Source organism: Epinephelus fuscoguttatus, linkage group LG20, assembly GCF_011397635.1.
Source record: "Epinephelus fuscoguttatus linkage group LG20, E.fuscoguttatus.final_Chr_v1".
NCBI lineage: Eukaryota > Metazoa > Chordata > Actinopteri > Perciformes > Serranidae > Epinephelus > Epinephelus fuscoguttatus.
The window spans coordinates 27,820,364-27,846,593 of record NC_064771.1 but is presented as its reverse complement, the minus strand read 5'-3'; the positions used below and the strand labels follow the sequence as shown (position 1 = coordinate 27,846,593).

The window sequence follows — 26,230 nt, the reverse complement described above, 5'->3', positions numbered from 1 at the left end:
CGAGCAAGCTCGAAAACAGAAGAGACGCTGTTTTTTTGCATCAGTCGCTAGTGAATGGTCACTGTATTCAACAAAAAAATCTGTGGTGGCCAAGAGAGGTCACAACACACGCAAACTCGTGTTTAATAGTAATACAAAGCAGACAAAGACTGCTTACCAATTTGTAGTGCTAAATATTAATTCTCCAAGCGTTGGAATAATCACTGGCGCGCAAACCTGTCCAACCTGGGCTTTGGGTCCAAACTCACTTCATCTTCTTTGGGGTTTATTGGAGATTTGCAAACAGGGTGCACTACTGCTCCCAACTGTTCAGGTGTGGTTTGTATTTTGACGGGACAGGGGCAGCCGCTGTGCGACGCGTCTGTTCGGTTTTTGTGTGAATACACGTGTCCTGCTGCTACGCTTGGGGACCGCTTCGCCAACGCATCGCTTGCGGTGTAAATGAGCCCTTATGCTTTCCACATAGGTGCGTGGAAGAGGGCTTCTGCATAGAACAGAGCAATACCGCAAATGGAAATAAAGTTTCCAGTGCACCCAGTGTAATTATTCTGCTTGCTCTGTTAGTATTGCACTGTGTTCTACCTCACCAACGTATCCTCATATGAGTTTGTATGATGTCCCATGAAGTAGCGCCTCCAGGAATGACGTTACATACTTAACCTAAAGTTGCATAATTAACGTTAAGTTATGGAGCTTAGGTTTAGGCAAGAAGAGTTACTGAGGTAAGGTTTAGGAAAACAAACATGGTGAGAAAAAATGCCTCAAAGTTCGCTCTGTATCTACTCGGTTCTGAACACCCATCTCCTGGGGAAAGTCCTGTATTTTGTGACCCATTCACCACCCCAACCACCCTCCCTAACCAGACCGTACGTGACCATTTCCATTTTAACTCCCATCAGCGTATTGGTCACATGATCGCAGCCATGTTAGTTATGCTCAAATGACTGGCTCCTCATTACGTGAATTTTGATGCATTACTTTTTAGTAGGAAAATGTATGAACAGTTCATGAGATCAGTCTGACCTCACATATGACTATGGTCGCAATTACGGCTAACCACACCTGACCACACCCAGCTGTGATGTTGGTTCAAGAGATTTATACCTTTCAACCCACAGAGGCCAGTGCAGCTATCTTTTTCCTCTTTCCAATATAGTGTGGCGCCTGTGATGAAGTTTCTTTTTTTTTGATTGCAGTTAGTATACAGAAATAATGACTTTAATTTCTGCTTTGTAGGTATGTTTTGCATATAGCTGTCTGTTTTTATGCCTCCATGGAGGCGACTGTTTTCGGGTTGTCCATCCATCCTGTTCTAATGAATGTGATATCTCTGGAACACCTTCAGATTTGGCAAAAATGTCCACTTTGACGCAGGGATGGACTGACGAGATTTTGGTTGCCAAAGGTCAGTGTGACCTCACAAAACATGTTTTTGACCATAGCTCAAGAATTCTTTGGCTAATTAGGACAAAATGTCACACAAATGTCTAATAGGGTAAAATGAAGTGATGACATTTTATATCCAAGTGGTCAAAGGTCAACTTCACTGTGACATCATAACATTCCGCAAGAACATTTTCTGGCGATTATACAACATCATAACTCAGGAACAGAAGGGGAGACATTTGGTCAGATACTGAATTGGTGACACTGATCTTGAAACTGTGCTGATTGTATAAATCTTCTGTGCTGCCGGGTTGTAGATGTGTGTGAAGCAATCACATTTTGGACAGACTGTAAACTGCAACTCGAGTGGTTGGCGGAGACATTCGACTGCGAGGGTCTAATTCTAGTTTGTTTATCCACTGCATAATCTTTATATCTTTATCTGCTGTATCATCTGTTTGTCTGCTGCTAAATGCTTCATCATCTTGCAAAATTATTCCACTACTGTACAACACTGTTATTTATGCTTTTTTTCTCTATAATTTCTACCACATAGTTTTGTATATTTTTGGCTGAATTATTTCAGTGCTCTGATTGCCTGTGGCCTCCTGAACTGTGATGTTCTGTAATTGCACAGACATGATTGAGCTAAATACTACATACATAATACTAATACACACCTGCCCTGTTTGTTTCGGTTCAAGTCGAACTCAGCTTCGTTTGCCCCGTAAGTGTGGCTCATTTGGGCAGGTGGGAACACAGCAATCACATTCAGGTGCGCACCAAAAAAAACGGACCGAGACCTTCTTGAAGAGGTGGTCTCGGTCCGGTTGTTTGTGGTGTGAACATGAATCTTACGGGTTGCGAACACCGCTCTGTCGGTTGAAAGTTAGTGTTAGTTGGACCACTCCTGCCCTAGTCGTACTTTTGCCTACTTTCGTCCTTGTCCCGCCGTGTTTCTATAATGGCAATATAATGCTGACGTTAAAGGACGCCTTTTTAGTTGGTTTCTGACACCGCAAGTCACTGCCCAAGTTTGACTAAAATGAACAATGACAGCAATATAGTCCACGATGAGCACCTGCGTAGTTGTCCCTCCATTGTGACATTAGAAAGTGTCACATTTATCTTGCAAGTGTACTCTTCTTGGTTTTGTTTACTTCCTGGATTTTTCCCACATGGAAATTCTGACCAATCAAGAGCAGCTTTCTCACACAAGGCATTTGATCTGGTTCGCTTGTAAATGCTGCCGTGAGAACACGAACCAACTCTAGGCAATCATGCAACTTTGAAACAAAATTAGTCCCTGATTTGGATCAAAGCGAGACAACTCTAAGTGTGAGAGCACCCTAAGAGAGCATAGTCTACTTATTTAACCTGTAAAAAAAGATGCAGCCTCTTGGATTTTGGAAAAACTGTTCTATCATCACCATGTGGGTAATGTGGAGTATTTAAGTGATGTTCAATTTGTCCAGAAGCCACAAAACAGACTGGGTTATTGAATACCGACATGGTTTGTAGTGAAGACAGAAAATTTTGGGACATTCATTCATCAGGAGGTCCTTTACAAAATTGTCTGCATGGCCCAAATCTAAAAAGGCTGTTAGTGATTAACCTGCAGAAAACAAAGTCAAAATCAACAATTCATCAATGATTGATCACCCAGCTGACAAATGGAGACTGTGTGTGTGTGTGTGTGTGTGTGTGTGTGTGTGTGTGTGTGTGTGTGTGTGTGTGTGTGTGTGAGAGAGAGAGAGAGAGAGAGAGAGAAGGAGAGAGACGGGTGCTTGTGGTATCAGGTTTTTGCAGAGCTCAACACTATTTCACCCAGGATCGGATCGGTGTGTGTGCGTGTGTCTCCGTGTGTATGTGTGTCTTCCATCCCGTGAAGCGTTTATAGTGCCGCACCCTGTCCTCTGTGCGTAAAACCTCCCACGTACATCATCATCACACACCACGTTTCATTCTTCCAGCAGCTCGGGACGAGTGGAGGGTAGCGGCTCACCTCGCGGACAGGTTGGACTCAGAGATGGGAGCGGAGCGGCGCCTTTTCTCGCTATGACACGGACACACCGGGCGGGAAGGATGGCTCTAACCAGCCGGGAAATGTTGTGCTTGATCGGAACCGCCTGCCTCTGGCTGCCGTTGTTGGCGGAGGTACGTAGGCTACTCCTGTCTGATCATGATGATGATGATGGTGATGATGCTGGGGTTGATTTTGCAATGTGGCCTGATTTTTTTTTTATATATCCATTTTTTCTTCTGTCCCGTGACAGTCACGCTTTGATGACCTGAGCTGCATGTCAGAAAAACATCCTTAATTAGGTCATAATTAACATTACATTGATGAGGCTTTACTAGAATGCAATGCAACCAATCTTTAAGGACTGACCCGTGTGTGTTTTCTTGCTTACAACCACCGTTGATTTATTCAGGGTGCATTTCCACCAAAGCAGGTGCAGGTCGGGACGTTGAAAGAGCGCCAAACACCTCTAATCTGCCCTTTAGCCAATTAATGGCGCAATCAAAGCGCATTGTACAATTAAGCGGGCGCACGGGCGCGCGCGCGTTCGCAGTGTCATGCATGGTCTCAATCACAGCTCCTGCACCTTCCTCCCCCACCCTCCTCCTCCAGCCCCCTCGGCGGGATATCATGAGAGGAACCATCGGCGCTCCTCTGCCCCCGCGGTGAGGTGGGAATGAACCCTGCACGCGCTGTTGAAGCTTGTCACAGCACATCGGTCAGCTCAGACATGTTGGAGCAGGTGGTGCTGTCAGGTGTGGGTCAGTCAGAGCACCCTGAGCCTTAGCTGGAAGTCAGCTTTATAGGACAAGATTGGTTAAAGTTCTAATTTCTTATTCATGTGGCAAAACAGTTAATGAATGCTAAATCAATCCATTAATCATTAGATTAATTCATTCTTTTTTTCTCCTTCTGGTATGTTGTACTACAGTAGGTGTGTGTGGTGCTAATGTGTAGCATATGAGCTGTGCAGCCTGTGTAGAAGTCATTAGTGGAGTAGAGTGGTGTGCAGGATTTAATTAGACCCGCGAACACTGGAAGCAGCCGTGCATGTAGCACAAATAGCACACTGCAGATGAGTTTTAGCTTTTTTCTCCTTCTTTTTCATTTCAACTTCATTAGGCAAATCTTTTCATCAGGAGAATTCTGAACGCAGGATGAGGCTACATAACATCGCAACAAAACATCAGACATGTAAACAAGTAAACAGAAAGGAATCAAAGTGTGGAAATCAACCTATAGCCAGCAGTTCTCAGAAAACTCTGCTTTTCTCTGCATCACCCCCAACAGTACTTCATTTTCATAGAGCAAAAGTCTTAAGATAGCTTCATGTTGAAACGTTAAGCTGTAGTTGTAGGATTAAGTTCCCAACATGGGTGGATATACCTGAGTTGTTGAAGGAAAAACGTTTATTTTGAAAGAGACTGTATGTAAATGTAAGATTTCCTGTGAAAACAGAAGTGTATGTTGAAAGAAGACAATGCATGTAACAGGCAGAACTTGACACGGTGTCCCAGAACGTCAACAACCAACGCACCCAGGGTACCTTGCATGTTGTATGTGGACGTGTGAAGTCCATGACCAAACGTCAATATGTGACGAGGTTGGAGTGAGAATGTGTTGGTAGGAAACCTACAACTACCAATTAACGCTCATGCTCTTGGGTGATGCAATACGAGCTAAGCTGTTTTGACACAGGAAACAGTTTAGCCGGCGACTGGTAACAAAAGACATCGAATTACAGTAAAGCAGTAAGCTAAAATATGTTCCTGAAAACAATTTAGATGATAATAAGGTAACGCAGTAACAGAATCTTGGTTCCTATTTTATTAGCACTGCTTAGTTTTGATTTCAGTATTTCCAGCCTCCGTTTTTTACAAAGCAGAAAACAGTATCGTGTAACAGCCAAACAGTACACTAAAATAGTTTTTGAAGACATTTTAGGCAAGAAGAGTAACAGAATTTTGGCTTATATTTGATTAGCATTGCCTGTTTTTACTGTTTGATCGGGGTTTGGACTGAGTTTTAGAGCAGTAATTCCCACCTGGTGGGTCGTGGTCCAAAAGTGGGTCACGGGTCCTTTCTGAATGGACCACAAGTGACTCACAAACATGTCAAGTTTATAAAAAACCCTCTTTATTTTTTAGTACAGTGAATTTCTGGCACAGATCTTTTATCTTGAAGTCCATTTCTTGCTGTAGAGTGAGTGACTAACAGACAGTAACTCGACGACATGGTCAAACCCAAGTATGATGGCGACTGTATTAAACTGTGTGGACCTTGAACTCATGATAAAAAGAAATGTGGACCTCCTGGCTGGACCAGTTGGGAACCACTGTTTTAGAGAGAAAGAGGGGTGGGTCTCTCTCTTGATCCACTTCTGTACTCTTTGTGTTCGTGGTGGCAGGCATACAAAAATGCAGACGTACAATCTGTAGTTTGAACAACAGCCCCAGAGCCGGTGAAAATCTGCAGGATGATGCGTTATACATTTGAGCTGAGAGATGTGGTCAGTGGTACGATGGAGGGTAGTTTACTACAGTTCATCTCTATCGGTAAGGTATCGGGTTGGTTACATGAGCATGAAGATTATGGTTTGGGTTAAAATAAGTACTTCGGTACGTTTACATGACATAAGAGAAAATCAATTTATTGCCTTAGTCCGACTAAAACCAGACTTTTAAAATACATGTTAACATGTTAGTCTGACTTAAATCGTACCAAATCGAATATCTCAAAGCCGGAATAAGACGATAATTCGATTGGGAGTCGAATTCCTCCTGCATGTATACAGTCAGTTGGGCCCACAGCTGCCCTGGGCTTTGACCCAGAAGTCAAAAAGCATTACATGCCTAACAGATGAAGAAGCTATAACCATAGCTCGACCTAACTGTGCATGTAAACGTACTGATTGTTACAATAGTAAACATGTGGTTAAGGTTAGGAAAAGATCGTGGTCATACTCTACAAGAAAAAAGGGTTCACTCTCTGTAGAGAACGGTAAATGAACAGCTGTCTCCAACGATACAGTCTGATGTTATGTTGAGCCATCCATCTACCTCGACCTCCTCCCTATGTAGACTTTGTCGCTTCTTCTTCCTCTTTTGTTCCTGTCATAATTGCTGCAGCCACCAAAGGGTTTTTTCTCACTTCAATATAAACATATGTTGTCGTTTAAACTTCCTGTAAAGACTGAGGGCACAGTCACACAGGAGCGAATGCAGGTGAGTGACTGTTGCCTTCTGAGGTGATATTCATGCTGAATGAGGACAGTGGCGGGTGTGACTCCCACAGAAAACCAGCTTGCTAGCTAATGTTAGCCAGCTTCCTAATGAATTCCATTAAATGTATTAGTATTAGTACCTTTTCCATTATCTTGTGTTCCATGCTTGTGTCCCAACTCACTGTCAGCCAGGCAGCATCTTTCATGTGGGGCAGTTTGTGTAGTTCATAGCCAGTATCACACAATTTTGGCTTTTAGACAAGGCAACAATCAGTGTTTCCTCCTTCCAGTTATGTTTCCTTCCTTTCTGTCAGAGGTCACCAAAGTTGCACTTCACATGATGTGAAAATGCGGATTTCCTTTTCCATCAGAAGTAAATGTTTTATTTGCCCCTTCGCTTGCATTGAATGGAAGTAAACGGGAGGTGAATATTCACCAATATTAATTTCACACGTGTGACTGTGGCAGCATGCTGTCATTCTCTGTGCCCACCAGCGTATAACATCTACTGTATCTGCTGTAAGCGTTTGTCTAGATGCAAATTCACCAACCATGTCTCCATTAAATACACATTAAATACATCTAACATCAACATAAGAAGAAAATCTTAATTAACAAACCTACCAAGTCTCAAAAGACACATGCACTAGGGGTGTGCCATACTATATTGTTCACGATAATACCAGTATAATTCTTAATATGATATGAAAAATTCGTATCGGGATACTCGTGATATTTCGGCAACATAAAGCATGGCTAAAAGTGAAATTATTACCGACACCGCGGTGGTTCCAAAAAGAGGAGCAGCTTCAGTAGTGTGGAATAAACTGTGGCATCCTGAATGTTTTATGAACAGCCCTGGACTTCTCAGACTTTTAGTGACTTACCGCTCAGAGGGAACTCAATCAGCAGCTCCTCTGGCAGCAGCACAGTGTCTCTCCCTCTCCTCTCTCACAGTGCGCACACAGGAGTCGTTGTTGTCAAGTGATTTTGTCATAAACCTGGGAGCTGTTTAAATGTGTAATTTGTGTTAGATTGACATTCAACCGAAACGTCCACCTCCTCCAAACCTTGACCAAAGTGCTTTTGTGGCCTAAACCTAACTCTAGGTGAGAGTCAGGATGTAAACCTCTGGTCTCTTGTGTCAAAGCCTTGTACTGTGTTCTTTATGTAGCACTTCCTAAACTAGGAAAAAGAAAACACTGCTGGGGAACATAACAAAGCAGAAATGCCAAAGAAGAAACTGGTTCCAGTCTCTAAAGTGAGGACTTTGGCCAGTTTTCTTGTATTTTTGGGTTTTGTTCTGTTGGTCAGACAAAATCAGCGAGTTGAAAATGTTAAATAGGGCTTAACAAAATAGTAATGGACATTTTTTATTTATTTTCTGGCATTTTATAGAACAGTTGACAAAATACTCATTAGTTGCTGCCCTACTGTCACACTAGCTGTGTTGCATCAACCAGTTTTATATAAGCCTACTTTGCCCAAGTGTGCCTCTCCACAACAGAGATGAGGGAGGAGTGGATGGTGCAAATATGTTTGTTTTAAACTACTGTAACTGGTCACTTTGTCACAAAGCTCTTTACCAATTTCGGGATGACACATGAATGAATTCTGCTGTCCCACTTTCTGGCGTGACCGGGCACAGAACGTGTTTTATATGTTGTGAAGCTTACATGTAATGATAGATCCTCAACTTAAAGCACTTCAACTGTCACAAACTGGGCGTTTACAAGTTTGGAGCTCTTTGGGGTTAAATCCGTTGGGCGTGGTGCCCAAATTTTAGAAGTAGAAAAGCAACTGAAGACAAACAAACATAAAACTGTACCAGCAGCAGTCAGCCAGGTACCACAGTTTTTATCAGTTAGGACTAAAAGCTTTGGAGCCCTGCAGTAATGTGTTTTCACCTAGTGCAGAAATGGACTTGCTCCTGTATTTGCTCCAGTCTATCTGTACAGTCCCAGCTCTGTTGTGTGTGTGTGTGTTTGGTGTGTGTGTGTGTGTGTGTGTGTGTGTGTGTGTGTGTGTGTGTGTGTGTGTGTGTGTGTGTTTGCATGGGCAAGCACTGGGCGCAGCTGTGAGAGCGTCATAACTGATTAGCTCTGTAATCGAGCCGTGTGATTGATATATGAATGGAGATATCAGCACCCATGTTCACGACTACAGGTCACCTGTTCCTGCTGTAATATCATTAGGCTGAGCGGAGACTCCTGGGAGGCGCCTGGATGTGTGTTTTGTGTGTGCATGTGTGTGTGTGTGTGTTATGAGTTGTGCGTTGTCGTAGAGAGACAACCGGGGAGAGCAGAGCTCACCTATGTGAAGGTGAAATGTGTTGTATTTCACTGCACTACAGTTATTTCACAGCGGCAGCACAGTGTGTGTGTGTGTGTGTGTGTGTGTGTGTCCTCTCTCTACTGCAAGGTGCCCCGCTGTGTAGAGGTGTGACCTGATTTCTGAAAATGAAACAGACACTCCTCTGTCAGATATCATCTGATGCTGTCTGGTACTATTAGAGTTTGTGTGTGTGTGTGTGTGTGTGTTTACACTGTATGCTACGCTCTCACACTTAGGTGTCTTATACTCGTTTTCCTTTGGTTATCCCTGCCCTTAATGAATAAACTTGTGAGTAAATTGTGAAAACGCGCCTGAGTTTACAGCTTCTTCTTTACTCTCTGGTTTCTGGCTTTGACCTGAGATTATTTCATCTTTAAGAATACGGAGAAACACCTTCACCAAGGCTGAAGCAGATTCCTGTTACAGAAAACAGTGTGAAATTATTACTGTACTGTTTCAACAAGAATGAGTCAGATCCTTCTTTTAAGGACCATTTAAATTCCTGGACTGTGTACAGACAACCTCCAAATTTGTGCATGTTTCATCTATATTTGGATGCAGTTACATAATGTCTTCAAGGAGACTGTCCTCACCTGAAAACAACAGCACTGGTCATTTTTTTCAACACTTAAAATAATAGGCTGTATGACTGTATTGTTTAGATGAATAAAGGTGGAAGTAGTGCGATGTTGTTGCTGTCAAACCTTTTAGAGAGGAGGTCAGTCTGGATGGATGGATGGGTATATAAACTGTCTGACTGTCACTCCAGAGTCCCACCAGCTACCAACACTGTGAAAAGTTGTGGATGGTACCAATAGAACCGTTCTGTACCGTCCCCATGTTTGGTCCCCCCTCTGTTGGGGTACCTAGCACACAGATCAGGTACTAAAAGGTGGAGCTGTGAACACTGCAGTCTGTTGATTGGTCAGTAGAGGACGGTCACTCTGCTCAGGGCTGAGTTGTGGCTGGTTTTGAGGCTCATGTAAACACTGTTCATACTGTGGAGAGTTTTATTTGTAAACTCTAACTATAAAATGAAAGGATGTTTTGCTGCCTCTCTTTTTTGAGAACAAAATAACTTAATTCACTGGGTCGACTGCTGGTGACTTTTAAGGTGGAACGTTAACTTGTAATGTTACTTAGTGCATGAGGTGACGACATGAATCCATCAACACACCTTAAATTTCACTGTGACAACTTTGACCATCACTTTAGTTTTTATATGAAATACACTTTTAGTAATGAGTGGATCTTCAAGTGTTTAGATATTAGTTTTGACCAGGATATGTGAACTGCATATATTCTAATCCTCACTCAGAGAAAAAAAAGCGTAGTGGAGCGTTGTTCCTGTGGGCTCCAGCAACACTAAACCCCTGAGCTTGCCTGAGAAGGACTAAATGCACAAACACACTATTTTTAAATATCCCATGGATATTTAAACTCTCACTGCAGCCTGTTTTATTTTGTTCTGAAAATGTCAGCGTGCAGCCTCGTTCTGTGGACGATAAACAAGGTGCAGACTTCCATCTGTGTCACCGGTAATGAGGAAATACAGTGAGTGCTGGACGGAGCAGTGAGTGACAACAACCCCGCCCACATTTAAGGGTACCATTTGCGGTGGAGACTCTAGGGTCTAGGTACCATGTCTGAAGGGTTACTGTTGGTTTCAAAGGTACCATAATGAAAGTGTTTGGTGGAAACAGGGCTTGTTTTCTTTTTTCTTTTTTACTACAAGTTAGAGGATACCTCTTTCGTGTCTGTACATTAAATATGAAGCTACATCCAGCAGACGATTAGAGTAGCTTAGCATAAAGAGTGGAAGCAGAGGGAAAGAGCTAGCCTGGCTCTGTCCAGAAGTACCAAATCTGACCATAAGCACCTATATGGCTCACTAATTTAACATGTTATGTCTCGGTTTGTTGATCTGTCCAAAAATTGTGCAACAACAAAGAGAATGGTGAAAACGAAAGTGAATATCTGTTTTTCCCAAAATGGCAAACTATTCATTTAAGTGTGTTGTGAATATGGAGAGAAATTAGTCCCAATAGCAGTGACAAATCGTGAGTTTTGTGATCCAGATAAAAAAAAAATTAAAAAAAAAAAAAGATTTACAAATGTGTGTGACAGTATCTGATGTGGAGTGGAGGATTTGTGATCACAATACATCAATTAGAAATCATATATATTTCAAAGAGCTTGTTTTTATTTGTGCATCATGAAATACATTTGTCACTGATCTTGAGACTTATTTCTCTCCACTCAGAGTATAAATAACTTCATGTCCCTGGACCCAGTGCCTAATTTTTCCACCAGGTTTCTGAGATACTCTGCTAATTAACAGATGAAAGGAGCAGTAAACATAACCTCTGCAGTCTCTGGTGTTGTTGGTCTGCTCTGGTATCAGTAATAACGTGTGGTATACTGAGATATTTTCAGATGAAATTCTGGTCTTCTGTCTAACTGGCTGCCTCTGTCTTCCCGTCTGCAGGTGGTGGCTGAGGACAGTTACTTAAACGAGGTGCAGAACTCAGGTGAGTGGGAGGTGATACTCCCAACACAGCACCCTCATCCTGTCCGTACTCTCAGCTATAAATCAAAATGTCCCTCCATCCGGCCTCCCCTCCTACACCATCTCTTCCCTTCTGCTCCATCTGTGTTTTTCCCTCCAGTTTAACCCACATTCTGACTCATGAAACCCCTTCTGTTTGGCGCCTCTTCTCCTCTCTCTTCTATCCACCCACCACAACCCTGCTCCCACATTCAATCTTACCTCTCCTCTTCCCTCCGGCCTGCACCCCTCTGCATTTAATTCCCCTCCTTTCTCTCCTTTCTCTACATCCCTGGGAGGAGCGGAGGCCATGTTGGGGGGTGGGGCGAGGAACTCCTCCTTCTCAGGTTCATTTCCAGCGCTGAAATATCTGTGCCTTCACCGCTGTGTGTTGCAATGGCATGCAATTACAAACACACCTCTCACCTATCTACAAAAACCAGCTTAACTAGCTCGATCATGTGGAAACCACCTCGAGGCTCTCTGAAAGAGAGTACGGGAATTCAGCAAATGTTGCACAAGATGCTTGCCTGTTCCCTCCGGCCCTCCTTTGTTGCACAAAATTGTATCAGAAACCAGGTTAAACAATGAAAAAGAGATATTCCATATTTATTATAAAGTGTGTGTTTTGTGTAGAAGATGCTGTTTCCACACATTGCCCACCCCCCATACAGCAAGCCTCCGAGTGTGAACCGTGTCAAATACTCATTGTGGCTGGGAAATGGATTATGGGTAGCAGGGAGACTGAGTGTTCCCATGGCGATGGGCAGAGTACCGTTGTCGTGGCAATGAGGAGGGTGTTAGCAGCGAGTGTTGTGTGTGTGTATGTGTGTGTGTGTGAATGCTGAGGGTGTTGAGATGAATAAAAGAACATGAATGAGGCATACACGACGAGGGAGGAGGTGAAATTTAAAAGTGAAGAGAGGAGAATTTAAAGATGCAGAGTCATAATACCATCAAAACAAAAAGACATTTTAAGACGCCCTGTTTGCACTGATGATGGAAATGATGAAAATGTTGCCTGGTTTAGTTATGTAATGCTTTTTTTTCTTTATTAAAATTTAATCAAGCTAGCTGTTAAAGTTTTATGACAGATCATATACAGCTTTAAACATATTTTAATTGCAGTGACAAGGCATACATTTTCTGTTACCATAAAAACAAAATCAGCCTAAGAACTTACGTATCTGCTCATGTAGAAGAATCGTGGACGTTTAACCACCTTTTAAGGCTGTTAATTAAGGTGCAAGTGAAAACAGCTGTTTCATACACTGCTCAGTCTTGAGATGTTGGGCTATTTTGTCTTCTTTTAGAGTGGTGGAAGGAAAATGTCCAAAATAAACATTTAGGTGGTTAATTGAACTCTGATTTCTGTTCTGGAAATGTATGAAAAAAAACGCATATTTAGTTAGATGATGCATCACTTGCATATGTAAACATACATTTTTTGAAAACTTGTAACACAAAAAGAAATGTTCTTAATGTAGATAACCAACTAGGCAAGTTTCATGGTGATTTCTATTTGTTCTCATTTTACCCCATTCACTTGTAGTGTCTTTCTTTTGTCTAAAAATGTATGAAATTTGACAATACACATCTGTAAAGGCTGTTTTCTCATACACACTGAGCCAGAAATCTTAACTTCAGTTGCACTTACAAACACCAAACTTTCACCAAAACTGAAGGTTTTTACAGAGGGGGTTTGTTCATATGTCACTCATAGGCTGATTTATAAAACATTTTGTTCCTGAAAAAATGACGAAAATGTTTTTTTATGGCTGTTGACTGTATTTTCTGATTTATCAAAAAAATAGTACAAAAATAGTATTCAAAATTCCATTTGTAAAAAAATTGAATATTTTAACAAAATTAAACAAGTGTTTAAAGTCCTGGAAATCAGTGCATATTTAATTGCATACTTCGTTATTTGCATATTTAAACAAAATTTCAGAAAACTTTTACCTCTAGTGCCTCTTTATACTTAAAAGGGAAAAAGTATTTTTTTACAATGGGGAATCGCACAGATATTGCCATTGTCCCCTGAGCAAAACAAATTCTAAAGATATAGATTTGTTGTAAAACATCTTACCCATAAACAACTATTTTTTCCTCTTTGAAATAATTATTATGAAGTGTTTTCTGCAACCAAAACAAACATTAACAGCACCACCTCACTTAATCAAATTGTTTAATCTGCACTTCTTACATTTCTATTGATTTCTATTGTGTATTTTTGACAACATTTTTAATTGCAGTTGGTGATGTTGATGGTTGACCATTAATCAATTAACCGCAGGGAATATTTTTGAAGGTTAAGTTATAGGTTAATTTTGCTATTCTTCAGTTTACTGCCCTGTGCACTACCTGGATTTGGTGGGAGGCACACAGCTGGCCAGCCTCACTGTCATGCAGAAACATAGTGCCCGAAAGGTGACCACTATGTTTCTGCAGTGTCTGCCCACCACCTGGTCGCCGTTACCAGCAGTAATCATGAATCTGTAGTGCTGCTAGCTAGCATCAACCAGACACGGCTGGTGTGAGCAGCTGAGGCTAACGTCAGCTCACCAGTGGAAACCGGAGGGTGTGCGGTGGGCGCTGTGTCCTCTAAATGGACAGTGCTTTGAAATTAGGGATGCACCGAAATAAAAATTTGTGGCCGAAGCTAAATAAAATTAAACGCTTGGCCGAATACCGTTGTTTAGTTTTTCATTAGTTTTTGCAGATGAACCCCCTCCAGATTAGTGTTGTCACGGTACCAAAATTGGGACCCACGGTACGATACCAGTGAAAATATCATGGTTCTGAGTAGTATCACGATACCACAGCGAAAAAGAGGCAGATGTGCCATTTGTCATTAATAAAAAGATAAGTCACTTTTCTTTAATACATCAATGATATTTCAATGGAATAAATTACGTCCTGACTTATTCATACTTCAATAAAATAAATAAATGAAATAAAAATCAACTAGCCACCCTCTTACCCTGACAAGTAAAGAACAGTCCCTAAAGTGCGGTGAGGTTTGTGGACCGTTACCTGCCACAAAGAGTAATGTGAATGGCTCGTTTCTCCTCTGACACGCCACATACCTGTGTGCTGCCACGGCTTGGCTGTCCAGGTACTTTTGGGCAGTCATGACGCCAAGAAGAGGACATTATTGGAGCCGGACTTCTCCGTCGCCGGTAAGCTTTATCTTGCACCGTGGAGCACTATGGCTGCCGTATTGCTGCTGCTGGTTGAAATCTGTACCCACACAGCGTGCTGAATGATTTATTTTGCTCGCACAGAACTATTTTTAGTCACAAATGCGAGTGCGGTGACGGAGGGAGTAAAATATCGCCACACTGCCGACATTTTACTCTGTCCGTCACTGCACGCTGTTTGATTGCGTTATCAAAACACACCGCTATTATTCAGTCTTGCTTTTCACTTATTCCACCGAATGAGTGTTTTTTTCCCCCAATATTCGGCCGAATATATTCGGTTACCAAATATTCGGTGCATCGCTATTTGAAATGCAGTGCTAAAGCTCACCCAGTCAGTGAAGCCTTGGACTTAAAGTAAAGGCATCTTGTATTTCACGTCATTTTACGTTATTTTTTTTTCTTTAAAATTAACCGGTTAGTTACCAGTTAATTAGACTCACAAGTCAGTCTTTAGACGCTTTGCTTAACTAAAGACTGATGACTTTCTCCCTGATTTTGTGTTTAGATGGGCGGATACAATTTCAGAGTTTAAAAAAAACTCCCTGCGTTGAAGAACCAATAGTAAATCCGCAGGGTGGTCCTTCGGTGGCTCGCTGAACTCTTGTGCTCGTAAACATAGTCTGACTAGAAACACGTGTAGCGCTACAAAACGGCTCAAGTCGCTGTAAGTCCTTCATTTCCACAATCTTGTGGACTGAGCACAGACGCACATTTCTGGGAGGGCGTGTCCTTTTCAAAAATGCAAGAGGCGTTGCTTTGTTGCCGGCCGTTTTCTCTGGTGTGTTAAACACACTTTAGAAAGGAGTGTCCCCATACTATCAGAAGGCGGAGATCTCTGATTGTCTGGTGGCGAGACTACCAGTTAATGGGTGTCAGGCAACCAAAAGCAATATTAATTGAAACAGACATTCCTAATTGCAGTCAAACACATCAGACATCAATTGCATTTTAGTAAATATCTCTTTTTATATCTCAAATCACTGAGTCTCTGACACTTCCGTTCACTCTGTGTGACCGACAGGAACAATTATCATCGGCCCCAAGTTTGAACCATATTCATTGTCACAAGGATTAAAGAACGGATGCAGTTTCTCAGTAAAGACACACTCAGTGAACGAGTGAATGAGTGTTGCTGTCTGTACGTCATAGAAAGAAATTTGCCCGCCATCATAATCCACAAACACGCCGACCCGCTCCACTTTTCCTGAGTGTACCAGCATGTTTGGTGAAAGGACGGCTTCGAACTTGTCCTTCTGGAACCGGATGACCCAGAATCCAGAGCCGGGACACCGAACAAATTTCCCCTTCCTCTGGCCTGAAGCCTTGGCCACGCCCAGACACCACTCTGTCTTTCCACCCACAAACACTTCAAAGTAAAACTTACGTGAGAAGCCTTTCTTTCCCAGAACTGCGAGAGCTACAGTGAACATTTTAGGGTTCACGTTCTGGTTTCTCCGAACACTGGAATCCATGCTGTATCTCACCTGTTTCCTGTCTTTAGATAAAATGAGGCTAGGGTTAGCAGTGTCAGGATCGAGAACAACGTCCACTTCATACTGCTGCACATATCTCAGCGTAGCATTGTTTGACACGTCTGTGCTGTCAGAGAGTTTTTGTATTTCTGTGTTCATTGTATTCAAATTCATTCGCAGCTGAGACACTGATTTGTTCAGAGATTTCCGTACGTGGTGTATCTCCGCTTGTCTGTTTAAACTTAATGTGGACAAGTCCATTGTGTGTGGTAGGATGGATCGGTTTGGGAAACTCTGGAGGAAACAAAGCTGGTCTTCAGTCTGTTTCAGCTCCCTCAGCTTCATTGTTGTGCTCTGCAGCTCGGTTATCTCTCGCTCCATACTGCTAATAAACCCATCTGCCTGTTCTTCTGCTGCTTTCTGCTTCTCCTCCATCACCTTCACAAGCCCCATCTGGCTCTTCTGGATCTCAGAGACCAGCACCGTCAAGTCCTGCACGCTGATTGCGATCACATCTTTGGTTTCTGTCTTGCTTTGTTCTACTGACTCCTTCATGACTCGGACCTTCTGCAGCCTCTCCTGGATCATCTGCTGCACTTTGGCCTCAGTGTCCCCCAGCAAAGCTTTCTTCTCTTTATAAGCTCGCTGCACAGAAACTACACCATGCTTCATGTGGCGCAAACTGGCACAGATGTCACACAGCAAAACCCCATCGTCTGTGCAGAACAATGTCAGGCATCTGGCGTGCTCCTTGCAGATCCTGTCCTGCAGGCTCGCCAAGGGGTCAACCAGTGTGTGTCTCTTCAGGCCGGCAGCTCTGTGATGAGGCTCTAGATGGACGTCGCAGTAAGAAGTCAGACACTCCAGGCAGGATTTGACAGCCTCTTGCTGGGTGTCAGTGCAAATATCACACAGCACCACTCCACCACAGCGAGCCTGCTGTTGGTCCGGGCTCCAGATGTGAGAGTCTGTCACTTGAAGCGACATGAACTGCGATGCAAGCCCTGAGATGAAAGTGTTGACCTTGAGGTCCGGTCTCCTCTCAAATGTCTCCTTACAGACTGGACACTGGCTGACTGGTGTATCGTCCCAGTAAGATGAGATACAGGACATGCAGAAGTTGTGTCCACATGGAGTGGAAACTGGGCGAGTGAACACATCCAGACAGATGGGACAAAGAAACTGATCCTCAGATAAAAGACTGTTGCTGGAGGCCATTTCTGAAAACAAACAAACAATAACAGCTACATTAAAGCTGGGGCAGGCAGTTTCATTTTGGCGTCATTGGGCAAAAATCCCATAATAAACTTTAAGCATATTGTAAGACAAGTGAACTGAGAGAACATTAGACCTCTTCACCTCTTCTTGGCTTTGTTTTCAGGTTTTAGAAAATCTAGCCTGTGACGAGAGACTTCGACAAATCAAAGGTCATTTCAGAGAGAGGGCGTTCCTGTTGGCTGTTCAGCAAATGCAGATGACTCAGTGTTTGCTATTTCAGCATCCTCAACAACTGCATACACTGCAAAGCAACACAAGAAAAGAAAGACAGACTTAGCAAAAAGAGAGTCTGACAGTGAACAACATAAAACACGTGTCAATGAGTGTGTTTACATGGACAGTTTAATTCCCTTTTCATTCGGAATGAAAGTTCATTCCTGTTAAAAGTGATATTGTAGACACCTAATTCAGAATGAAAATGGCCAATGCGATTGAAAATTCAATCCAATGTAAGGAGTTGGAATATTTTGTTTCTAATTCCGAATGAAAGAATTTCTCGCACTTGTATACACTCATTCCTCTTTAAGTTCATTCCGGTCTTTCTGCGCATGCTCGTTTCCTTGCCCTTCTGGCACGATGACGTATATAGCGCACATAGCAACGGGCTGAGTAGAGCAGTCGGACTCGTTGCACTCACCGATTTCCATCTGCCAAAGCACAGTCTTCTGTCTCCCTTCTTCGACCTTCTATCTCCCTCCTCCTCCTCCTCAACAGACGAAGCATTAGCATTAGCATTAGCGGTTGTTGTCGTACTGCTGCTTCAAGAATTTAAGCAAAACAAGCCCGAAAAAGGCACTAAGAATGGCGTCGTCAAGCATCTTGTTATCCGGAACGAGGACTGCAGTGTTTTCTTTTGGTAAGCGTAAACACGTAACATCTGCCCCGCCCCCTATCCAATCAGAAACCTTCCCTGCCCCAAAGCTTGCGCGGACCTGAATACAGGTGATTAAAAGGCGATTAAACTGATCTCCCGTGTAAACCCTCATTCTGAATGAATATTTCTCATGTAAACTACCTGGAAAGACTTTAATTCCGAATGATTTCATCCAGATTTATTTCATTCTGAATGACAAGCCATCATGTAACCACACCCAAAATAACCAAAGCGTTTCAGAGATGTAAGAAAATGTTGCTAATAATTTAGCCTTCTGCTAATCAAAGCCAAAGGCTCACAACTGCGGCGTCATGTTCACGTTTAGGTAGCTAATGTTAGCTAGAGCCTCAAAATTTCCTCCTGGTCATTCCCCGCTGCTACAGACCACCTCACAGGGAGGAGAGTGGGCAGCACCTCTGCAGACTAACTCCCAGTCAGTGGCCACAGCAACCAGAATCCAGCCAGTGCACACCCCAGCTCTGGGGGACTGGACAGTTCCGACCCCCCGCCAGATCAACAAACGTCTTATTGCTGTTGTTACACAGGTTAGACCTGTTCCAATTTACATGCACTTCAGATGCACCCTGTGGAGGTTCTAAATGTTGTCTGTGTGTACATTGAGGCCCTGAACACACAGAAAGCATTTTAGCAGCTGGAGGCGCCTTTTTGTAATGTTTGTTTTTAAGGAGAATGAAGCTTTCTGCTTCAGGTTTGCGTTGCAATGCACCTCAAGTTTCTGCACTGTAGATGCCTGGCGTTTTTGCCAGAGCGCTCTGAACTCCGTGAGTTGAAAAAATGTCTGCTCAGAGCAGAAATACGCCACACGTCATCTTTTTTCCCATTGTCCAATTGGATGATTTGAGAGACGTGGTGGTCACGAGAACAAGTTTACAGTTGGTAAACAATGGAGTAGAAACTGGTGGTAGTGGTTGCTGGATACCCAGAGCTATTCCTCAATGCATTTCCTACCTGCATTATTATTTTTATATTTTTATATTTTACATACATTTCTGCACTGGGTAGGAGCTGCTTTTAATCTCATTGTACATGTGTATAGTGATAATAAAAGGCATTCTGATTCTGATTCTTCTACCTCAAAGCAGGTTTCCGTAGAAAAATGTGAAACCTGCATTGTGTTGTGGTCTTTACTTTAAATGTAAAAATGTATGTATATAGAGCCCCAAGATCAGGATGAGTCATCAAAAATGTTGTAAGAGAAAAAGAAACAAAAAATCTTTAACCTATATGACATTTACCAAGAGGACACACAGTTTTTTTTTAAATATTTCACCATGTTTTCATAGACTTTTTGTCCATCCTGACTTTAAAAGCAGCAGTTGCAGAAAATCACCACAATAGTTTGCAGTTTTCTCCACAAAGACATGTTAAAGCTTCAGAAGCCTAATAAATAAACCTCGTGGTATGTTTTGTTGTTGCTGTTGTTAACTGCTATTACCAGCGTAAACAATCAACCTTGAATCTCAACTTTCCAGCTAACATGGACGAGAACCAGCCAAACTCTTATCTGCTGATGATCACGTGATATTCAAGAGTCAAGCTGTTTGTTGTCAGTCCAGTTGGACGAGTACTATCGTGTGAAATACTTTTGCTGGGAGGCTCCATTAAAGCAAAAGAGTAAAATAGTAACAAAGACATGTAAAACATAACAATATGAAATATAAATACAAGAGCAAATAAAAAACCACATATAGTTGAAAAAATTCACACATTTAAGGCAAATATAAACGTACTTATATAGATATACAAGTCAATATAAAATGATTTAATGATATGATGAAAGCCCACTGAATTGATTTTGTATTTAGGTTATTTCATTTATTACAACAACACATTTTAAATGTGCATGATAAAGCGGCAGCTCCCAACAAAACTGCTCAAATAACAGCAAGTTCATTAAACAACAACCTACACATGAACGTCTGGCTTAGTAAAGGCTACTTACGTCTGTCTTTGTTGCTCTGTAAAGGTGAAATGATGACGAGAGAGATCCTAGGTGTTTCCCAGGAAAGAAGTGCACTTTCGGTTTCTTCCTGTGTCATGTTTCTTAAAGGGACAGACACATTTTTGTCTGTGAAGTCAGAGGCTTTTTTAGGTTTGGATACCAGTGAGGGTTGTTTTGGGTCCAATGTCTGAGTGTGTTCTGTATTATTTAGTGTTTGAGGATTTCTATTTCAGTTTTTTAAATATTGTGCTTTGGGAATTTTTGAGCATTTTTAGTTATTTTCTGACAACACAATTATGGACAGCAGCAGCCCCACTTGTTCATACTGAACAGGAAAATGTATTGATGTTTCAAGAGGGGAATTACACCACAGTTGCCTTTTTAATCTTTGCATCGTGAGTTATTCTGCCAAGCAGAGTCTGTAGTGTTGCAGGCTCACAGAGAGTCTGCATTAAGGGCTCAAAAAGTCAAGCAGACAGCCCTCTAACACATGACATAGTGCCTTCAGCCTTCAGGTCATAGTCTGCATTGATGTAACTGGACCAATACCTCAGTGCTATGTTCTATGGAATTTTCCCCCTTGTACCTCAAACATGCAAAGTAAAGATGCGCAACAATATCGGCACGTCATCGGCTGATATTGGCTTTAAAATGAAACATAAGAATCGGCCAACATGCTTTTTTTAATTTGCACATTGAATGAATATTACACGTTGAAAAGTATTGTATTTCATGTCTCCATCTGCTGGTGAGCCATCACGATAACAATATGCATGCATAACATGATGTTAATACCACTACAGAAGAGACTTGATGATCACTAAAATTAGGTGGGGGCAGGGCTTGACGCTAACTTTTTTCCTAAGGAGCACATGTGCTCCTAAGTTGAAAAAGTAAGGAGCGCACAAAGAACTTTAGGGGCACAATGTAAATTGATCAAATAATGTGTTTTCCATAATAAATGTGATGCAAATAGACATTTACAAGCAAAATTATTTAATGAATTTGTATATAAAATGTACAGAAAGGTAAAATCATCAAGTTTTGAAAAAGTAGAAAAGAGAATGGAGCAGGCTTCCCCGGAGGTCCGCTGCTTTTCCCGGTCCCTCGTCTCCTCCACACTTTGACTTATTTCCACCCAGCCGACAGCCTAGCCGTGGAGAACGGTCCTTAACTGCGGGGAGAACGGAGCAGGCTTCCCCGGAGGTCTGCTGCTTAACCCAGTCCGTCTCCTCCACACTTTGACTTATTTCCACCCTGCCGACAGTGGGACTTATATTTATTGTGCCGATAGTGGCTTGGAAAACCGCCCATTTGCGGTTAAATTATCATATTTTTTATTGACAAAAATATAGGCTGCTTCAGCTGATTTTTTTTTTATGCGCACATGTGCCCCTAAATATTTTTTACAGTTCGCACACACCAATTTTTAGGTGTGTGCGCAAATGCGAGTGAAACGCTCGCACTGTCGAGCGCTGGGTGGGGGAAAAAATGGATATATCGATACCTGTATCGGTCAAATGATTTGTTATGTATGGGCATATCATATATCAATAAAAAATACAATATGTTGCATCCCTAATTCAAAGTCCAGTGTGTGTGTGTGTGTGGTGTGTGTGTGTGAGGGGGGGGGGGAATAAAGAAGTAAAAGGCATAAAAGGGTTTTTCGACACCGCTTGTCACAAAGGGCGAGCAGTGCTAACTACAGTAGCAGATGTGACGCGAAAGGCCCTATCTAGAGCCAGTAGATGAGGACCCACTCCTTATGTTGATGTTAACGGCTCATTCAAGTGATTACACACTTCAGAAAACATCCTTATTATCTTATATTCCATATCTGCCAATATATCCCGCTAAATCCTACACACTGGATGTGTAATGGTGTTTGTTTTGCCAAAACAACCCCTAGTTACCTTTACATAGGTGTGTGGAGTTAGATCACTCGCTCATTTGTGAAGTAACAGCCCAGACATGTTAGTTCTTTTTAGTTTATTTATTAAATATTAATCATCCACTGAAGAGCTCTGGAGATTGATTTGTTAAACAACATTGTGTCTGTAGATAAAATCATATTTTTCTCTTTAAAATAACAATTACTAAGTATTTTCTGCAACCACACCAGACCTAAACAACACCACATAAACTCACATAGTTGTAATCTGCACACTCTACTTTCCCCTCCACCAGTTTCTCTAAGGTCTTCTGTTTATTCCCTCCACTTTACATTGTCTTGAACTAAATAATTAATCAAGGTTATGATGTATACAAATTCAATTTAAGGCACACTGAGATACAGCAGACACAGAAATCAGGAAAGGAACTTTAGGAGGAGCTTTACGAAGAAAAAAAAAACTGCTCTTGAATATGAAGAGTTTTATATGCAATCAAACACATCACTTGCATTTTAGTAAATAACCCACAGCTCACTCTGTACGATTGACAGGAACAATTATCATCGGCCCCAAGTTTGAACCATATTCATTGTCACAAGGATTAAAGTACGGATGCAGTTTCTCAGTAAAGATACACCCAGTGAACGAGTGAATGAGTGTTGCTGTCTGTACGTCATAGAAAGAAATTTGCCCTCTGTTGTAATCCACAAACACGCCGACCCGCTCCACTTTCCCAGAGTATACCCGCACATTTGGAGAACTGAAGGCTTCGAACTTATTCTTTAGGAACCAGATGGCCCAGAGTCCACCATGAGGGCTCCGAACAACCGCCTCCCTCCTTTGGATTGACGCCTTGGCCACGCCCAGACACCACTCTGTCTTTCTGCCCACAAACACCTCGAAGTAAAAGCTATGTCCAAAGCCTCTCTGTCCCAGAACTGCAAGATCTACAGTAAACGTGTTCTGGCTTAGGGTCGGGTTTACCCACAAAGCTGAATCCATGCTGTATCTCACCTGTTTCCCATCGTCAGATAAAATGAGCAAAGGGTGAGCGGTATCATGATCGAGCACAATGTTCGCCTCATACTGCTGCACATATTCCAACGTAGCATCGTTTGACGTGTCTGTGCCGTCAGAGAGTTTTTGTATTACTGTGTTCATTTTATCCAGTAACATTCGCAGCTGAGACACTGATTTGTTCAAAGATTTCTGTACGTGGTGTATCTCCGCTTGTCTGTTTAAACTTAATGTGGACAAGTCCATTGTGTGTGGTAGGATGGATCGGTTTGGGAAACTCTGGAGGAAACAAAGCTGGTCTTCAGTCTGTTTCAGCTCCCTCAGCTTCACTGTTGTGCTCTGCAGCTCGGTTATCTCTCGCTCCATACTGCTAATAAACCCATCTGCCTGTTCTTCTGCTGCTTTCTGCTTCTCCTCCATCACCTTCACAAGCTCCGTCTGGCACTTCTGGATGCCAGACACCAGTCTCATCAAGTCCTCCTTGGATTCTGTCTTGCTTTGTTCTACTGACTCCTTCATGGCTCGGACCTTCTGCAGCCTCTCCTGGATCATCTGCTGCACTTTGGCCTCAGTGTCCCCCAGCAAAGCTTTCTTCTCCTCATAAGCTTGCTGCAGAGAAGTGACGCCATGGTTGATGTGGCGCAAACCGGCGCAGATGTCACACAGCAAAACCCCATCGTCTATACAGAACAGCGTCAGGCATCTGGCGTGCTCCTTGCAGATCCTGTCCTGCAGGCTCGCCAAGGGGTCAACCAGTGTGTGTCTCTTCAGGCCGGCAGCTCTGTGATGAGGCTCTAGATGGACGTCGCAGTAAGAAGTCAGACACTCCAGACAGGATTTGACAGCCTCTTGCTGGGTGTCAGTGCAAATATCACACAGCACCGCTCCACCACAGAGAGCCTGCTGTTGGTCCGGGCTCCAGATGTGAGAGTCTGTCACTTGAAGCGACATGAACTGCGATGCAAGCCCTGAGATGAAAGTGTTGACCTTGAGGTCCGGTCTCCTCTCAAATGATTCCTTACAGACTGGACACTGGCTGACCGGCGTGTCATCCCAGTAAGATGAGATACAGGACATGCAGAAGTTGTGTCCACATGGAGTGGAAACTGGGCGAGTGAACACATCCAGGCAGATGGGACAAAGAAACTGATCCTCAGATAAAAGACTGTAGCTGGAGGCCATTTCTGAAAACAAACAAACAAAAACTGTTAAATTAAGGCAGAAAATTCACATAAACCAACACAGAGCTGAGATTCAAAGTTTATTCTTGAGCTTGAAAACAGCAGTTGCGTAAAATAATCTTATTCAGTAGCTGCTGTGGAGCTTTCGATCATTTCACATGATCTAAGTCAGCAGATGGAGTTTGCACAGTCTGAGTTTGAGGCAACATGTGAAGTTTCTGTTTCACATTTATTTTTTATTTTCAGTGCATGTAGAGCTAAAATAAATAGTCTCTCCAAGATGTTGTGATCGCAACAAATAACGCAAATTCAGCCAATTCCTGTGAATTCTGCATGGCCTTGCAATTCTGTCCAATCACTGCAACTTAACTGCAAATTTGAGAATTTAAAACAGTTAAAATCTCATTTCGATGTAGAGTTTCACCCCCTTCTTCCCCTTCTCTCTTACATTCTCTCTTTCTGTTTATCACGAGACTACTGCTGCCGAAATGTGAGCTCCGTGCCTGGGAGTCCTACACACACACACAGTGACAGGGCTAACAGTTAGCATCACACAGCTAACATTGTCCAATGGTTATTAATGGCTTTAACGACAGAGTCAAGCTGTTCAGTGTCAGTGTGAGGTTGTTTGGACTGTTTAACAGCTCAGTGTTCGATGTTAGCTGCTGCTACTGTGTTAGCTCGTGCTATCTGGCCAGGAAAGGAGCGGCTCGTGGAGACGATCCCTGAGCACTGCTTTGAACGGTAGCAATAGCTTATTGTTGGCAATTAGGTTCTAGCACCGCCCCAAATCTGAGTCAACTTTGCAAGTATTTTTGCAATTTTCACTTGCCCCTGCAATTTTAGTGCAAAATAAATAAAATAAAATTTAAAAAAAAAAATTATGAATTTCTAGAAATAAATATTTTTTGTGGAAAAAAAATGTAAAACAAACAAACAAACAAACAAAAACAACAACACCACAACATACATCACACATTTCTTTTTCTAAATCATTTTCTTAATTTTAGAAATGTGAAACCCGAATTGTTGACATCCATGTTTACTAGCTTGCATTTAGCTTATGCATTTATGGGTGTGTTGCTACTTTAAACAAATTCATGTATACACCCTCAAAATCAGGATAAATCATCAAAATATTGAAGGATTTTGTCGTAAAAGTACTAAATGAATACGTCAAGATGCCACAGGAAGGTGTATTTTATTTAGTTGTGTAATTATTGACTTCTCCTCTATGTTGGCCTCAGAGGTGAAGTTCAAAGTTCATTGTAACATGAAAAGTAGTTGTTGAATCAGTAGGTGAAGAATCAGCTGTGAATCTTTAACTTCATTAGCCAACATGGACGACAGATCATAAAGTGCAGGCAGAGCAGAAACATTTACATCTGCTGATGAAGATCATGTTAGGTTGAAGCTTATGTTTGAATTATTTCACCAACTACAGCAACATGTTGTTACTGTGCTCTAGAAAACAGCATGTCCCAACAAAACTGCTGAATAGCAGCAAGTGGGATGAAACTACAACCTACACACACCATAGACTTCACTTCTTATGTGTTAATAATGACGGTTTGGCTCAGTAAAGACTACTTACGTCTGTCTGTGTTGGTCTGGGAAAGAGAAATATTAATGGCGGAGACTCTGGTGGTTTCCCAGAAAAGTTGTTCACTTTCAGTTTCTTCCTGTGTCATGTTTCTTAAAGGGACAGACACATTTTTGTCTGTGAAGTCAGAGGCTGTTTTTAAGGTCTGGATACCAGTGAGGGTTGTTTTTGGGTCCAGTGTCTGAGTGTGTTCTGTATTATTTAGTGTTTGAGGATAGATTTCTGTTTTA

At 42.2% G+C, this 26,230-nt stretch overlaps 3 protein-coding genes across 3 annotated transcripts in view; 1 reads left to right on the top strand and 2 right to left on the bottom strand.

Moving 5' to 3' along the window:
- The first annotated feature begins 3,168 nt into the window (after window positions 1–3,168).
- The window catches only part of LOC125881078 (neurotrypsin-like), a 46,856-nt gene continuing 23,794 nt past the window's right edge, over window positions 3,169–26,230 (top strand). Inside the window, exons 1-2 of the mRNA XM_049564032.1 lie at window positions 3,169–3,543; window positions 11,455–11,497. Coding sequence (XP_049419989.1) covers window positions 3,445–3,543; window positions 11,455–11,497 — 142 coding nt within the window. The 5' untranslated portion in view covers window positions 3,169–3,444. The remainder of the gene's footprint in view (window positions 3,544–11,454; window positions 11,498–26,230) is intronic.
- LOC125881104 (E3 ubiquitin-protein ligase TRIM21-like) lies at window positions 13,395–20,354 on the bottom strand. Its single transcript, XM_049564099.1, has 3 exons — window positions 20,308–20,354; window positions 17,552–17,711; window positions 13,395–17,412 (listed from the first exon to the last, which is right to left on the bottom strand). Exon 3 carries the CDS (start codon window positions 17,408–17,410, stop codon window positions 15,722–15,724), a length of 1,689 nt encoding a protein of 562 aa, XP_049420056.1. The 5' UTR covers window positions 17,411–17,412; window positions 17,552–17,711; window positions 20,308–20,354; the 3' UTR covers window positions 13,395–15,721.
- LOC125881101 (E3 ubiquitin-protein ligase TRIM21-like) lies at window positions 21,991–26,142 on the bottom strand. The gene is made up of 2 exons (XM_049564093.1): window positions 25,992–26,142; window positions 21,991–24,400 (listed from the first exon to the last, which is right to left on the bottom strand). The coding sequence occupies exons 1-2, from the start codon at window positions 26,086–26,088 to the stop codon at window positions 22,731–22,733; spliced, it is 1,767 nt and encodes a 588-aa protein (XP_049420050.1). The 5' UTR covers window positions 26,089–26,142; the 3' UTR covers window positions 21,991–22,730.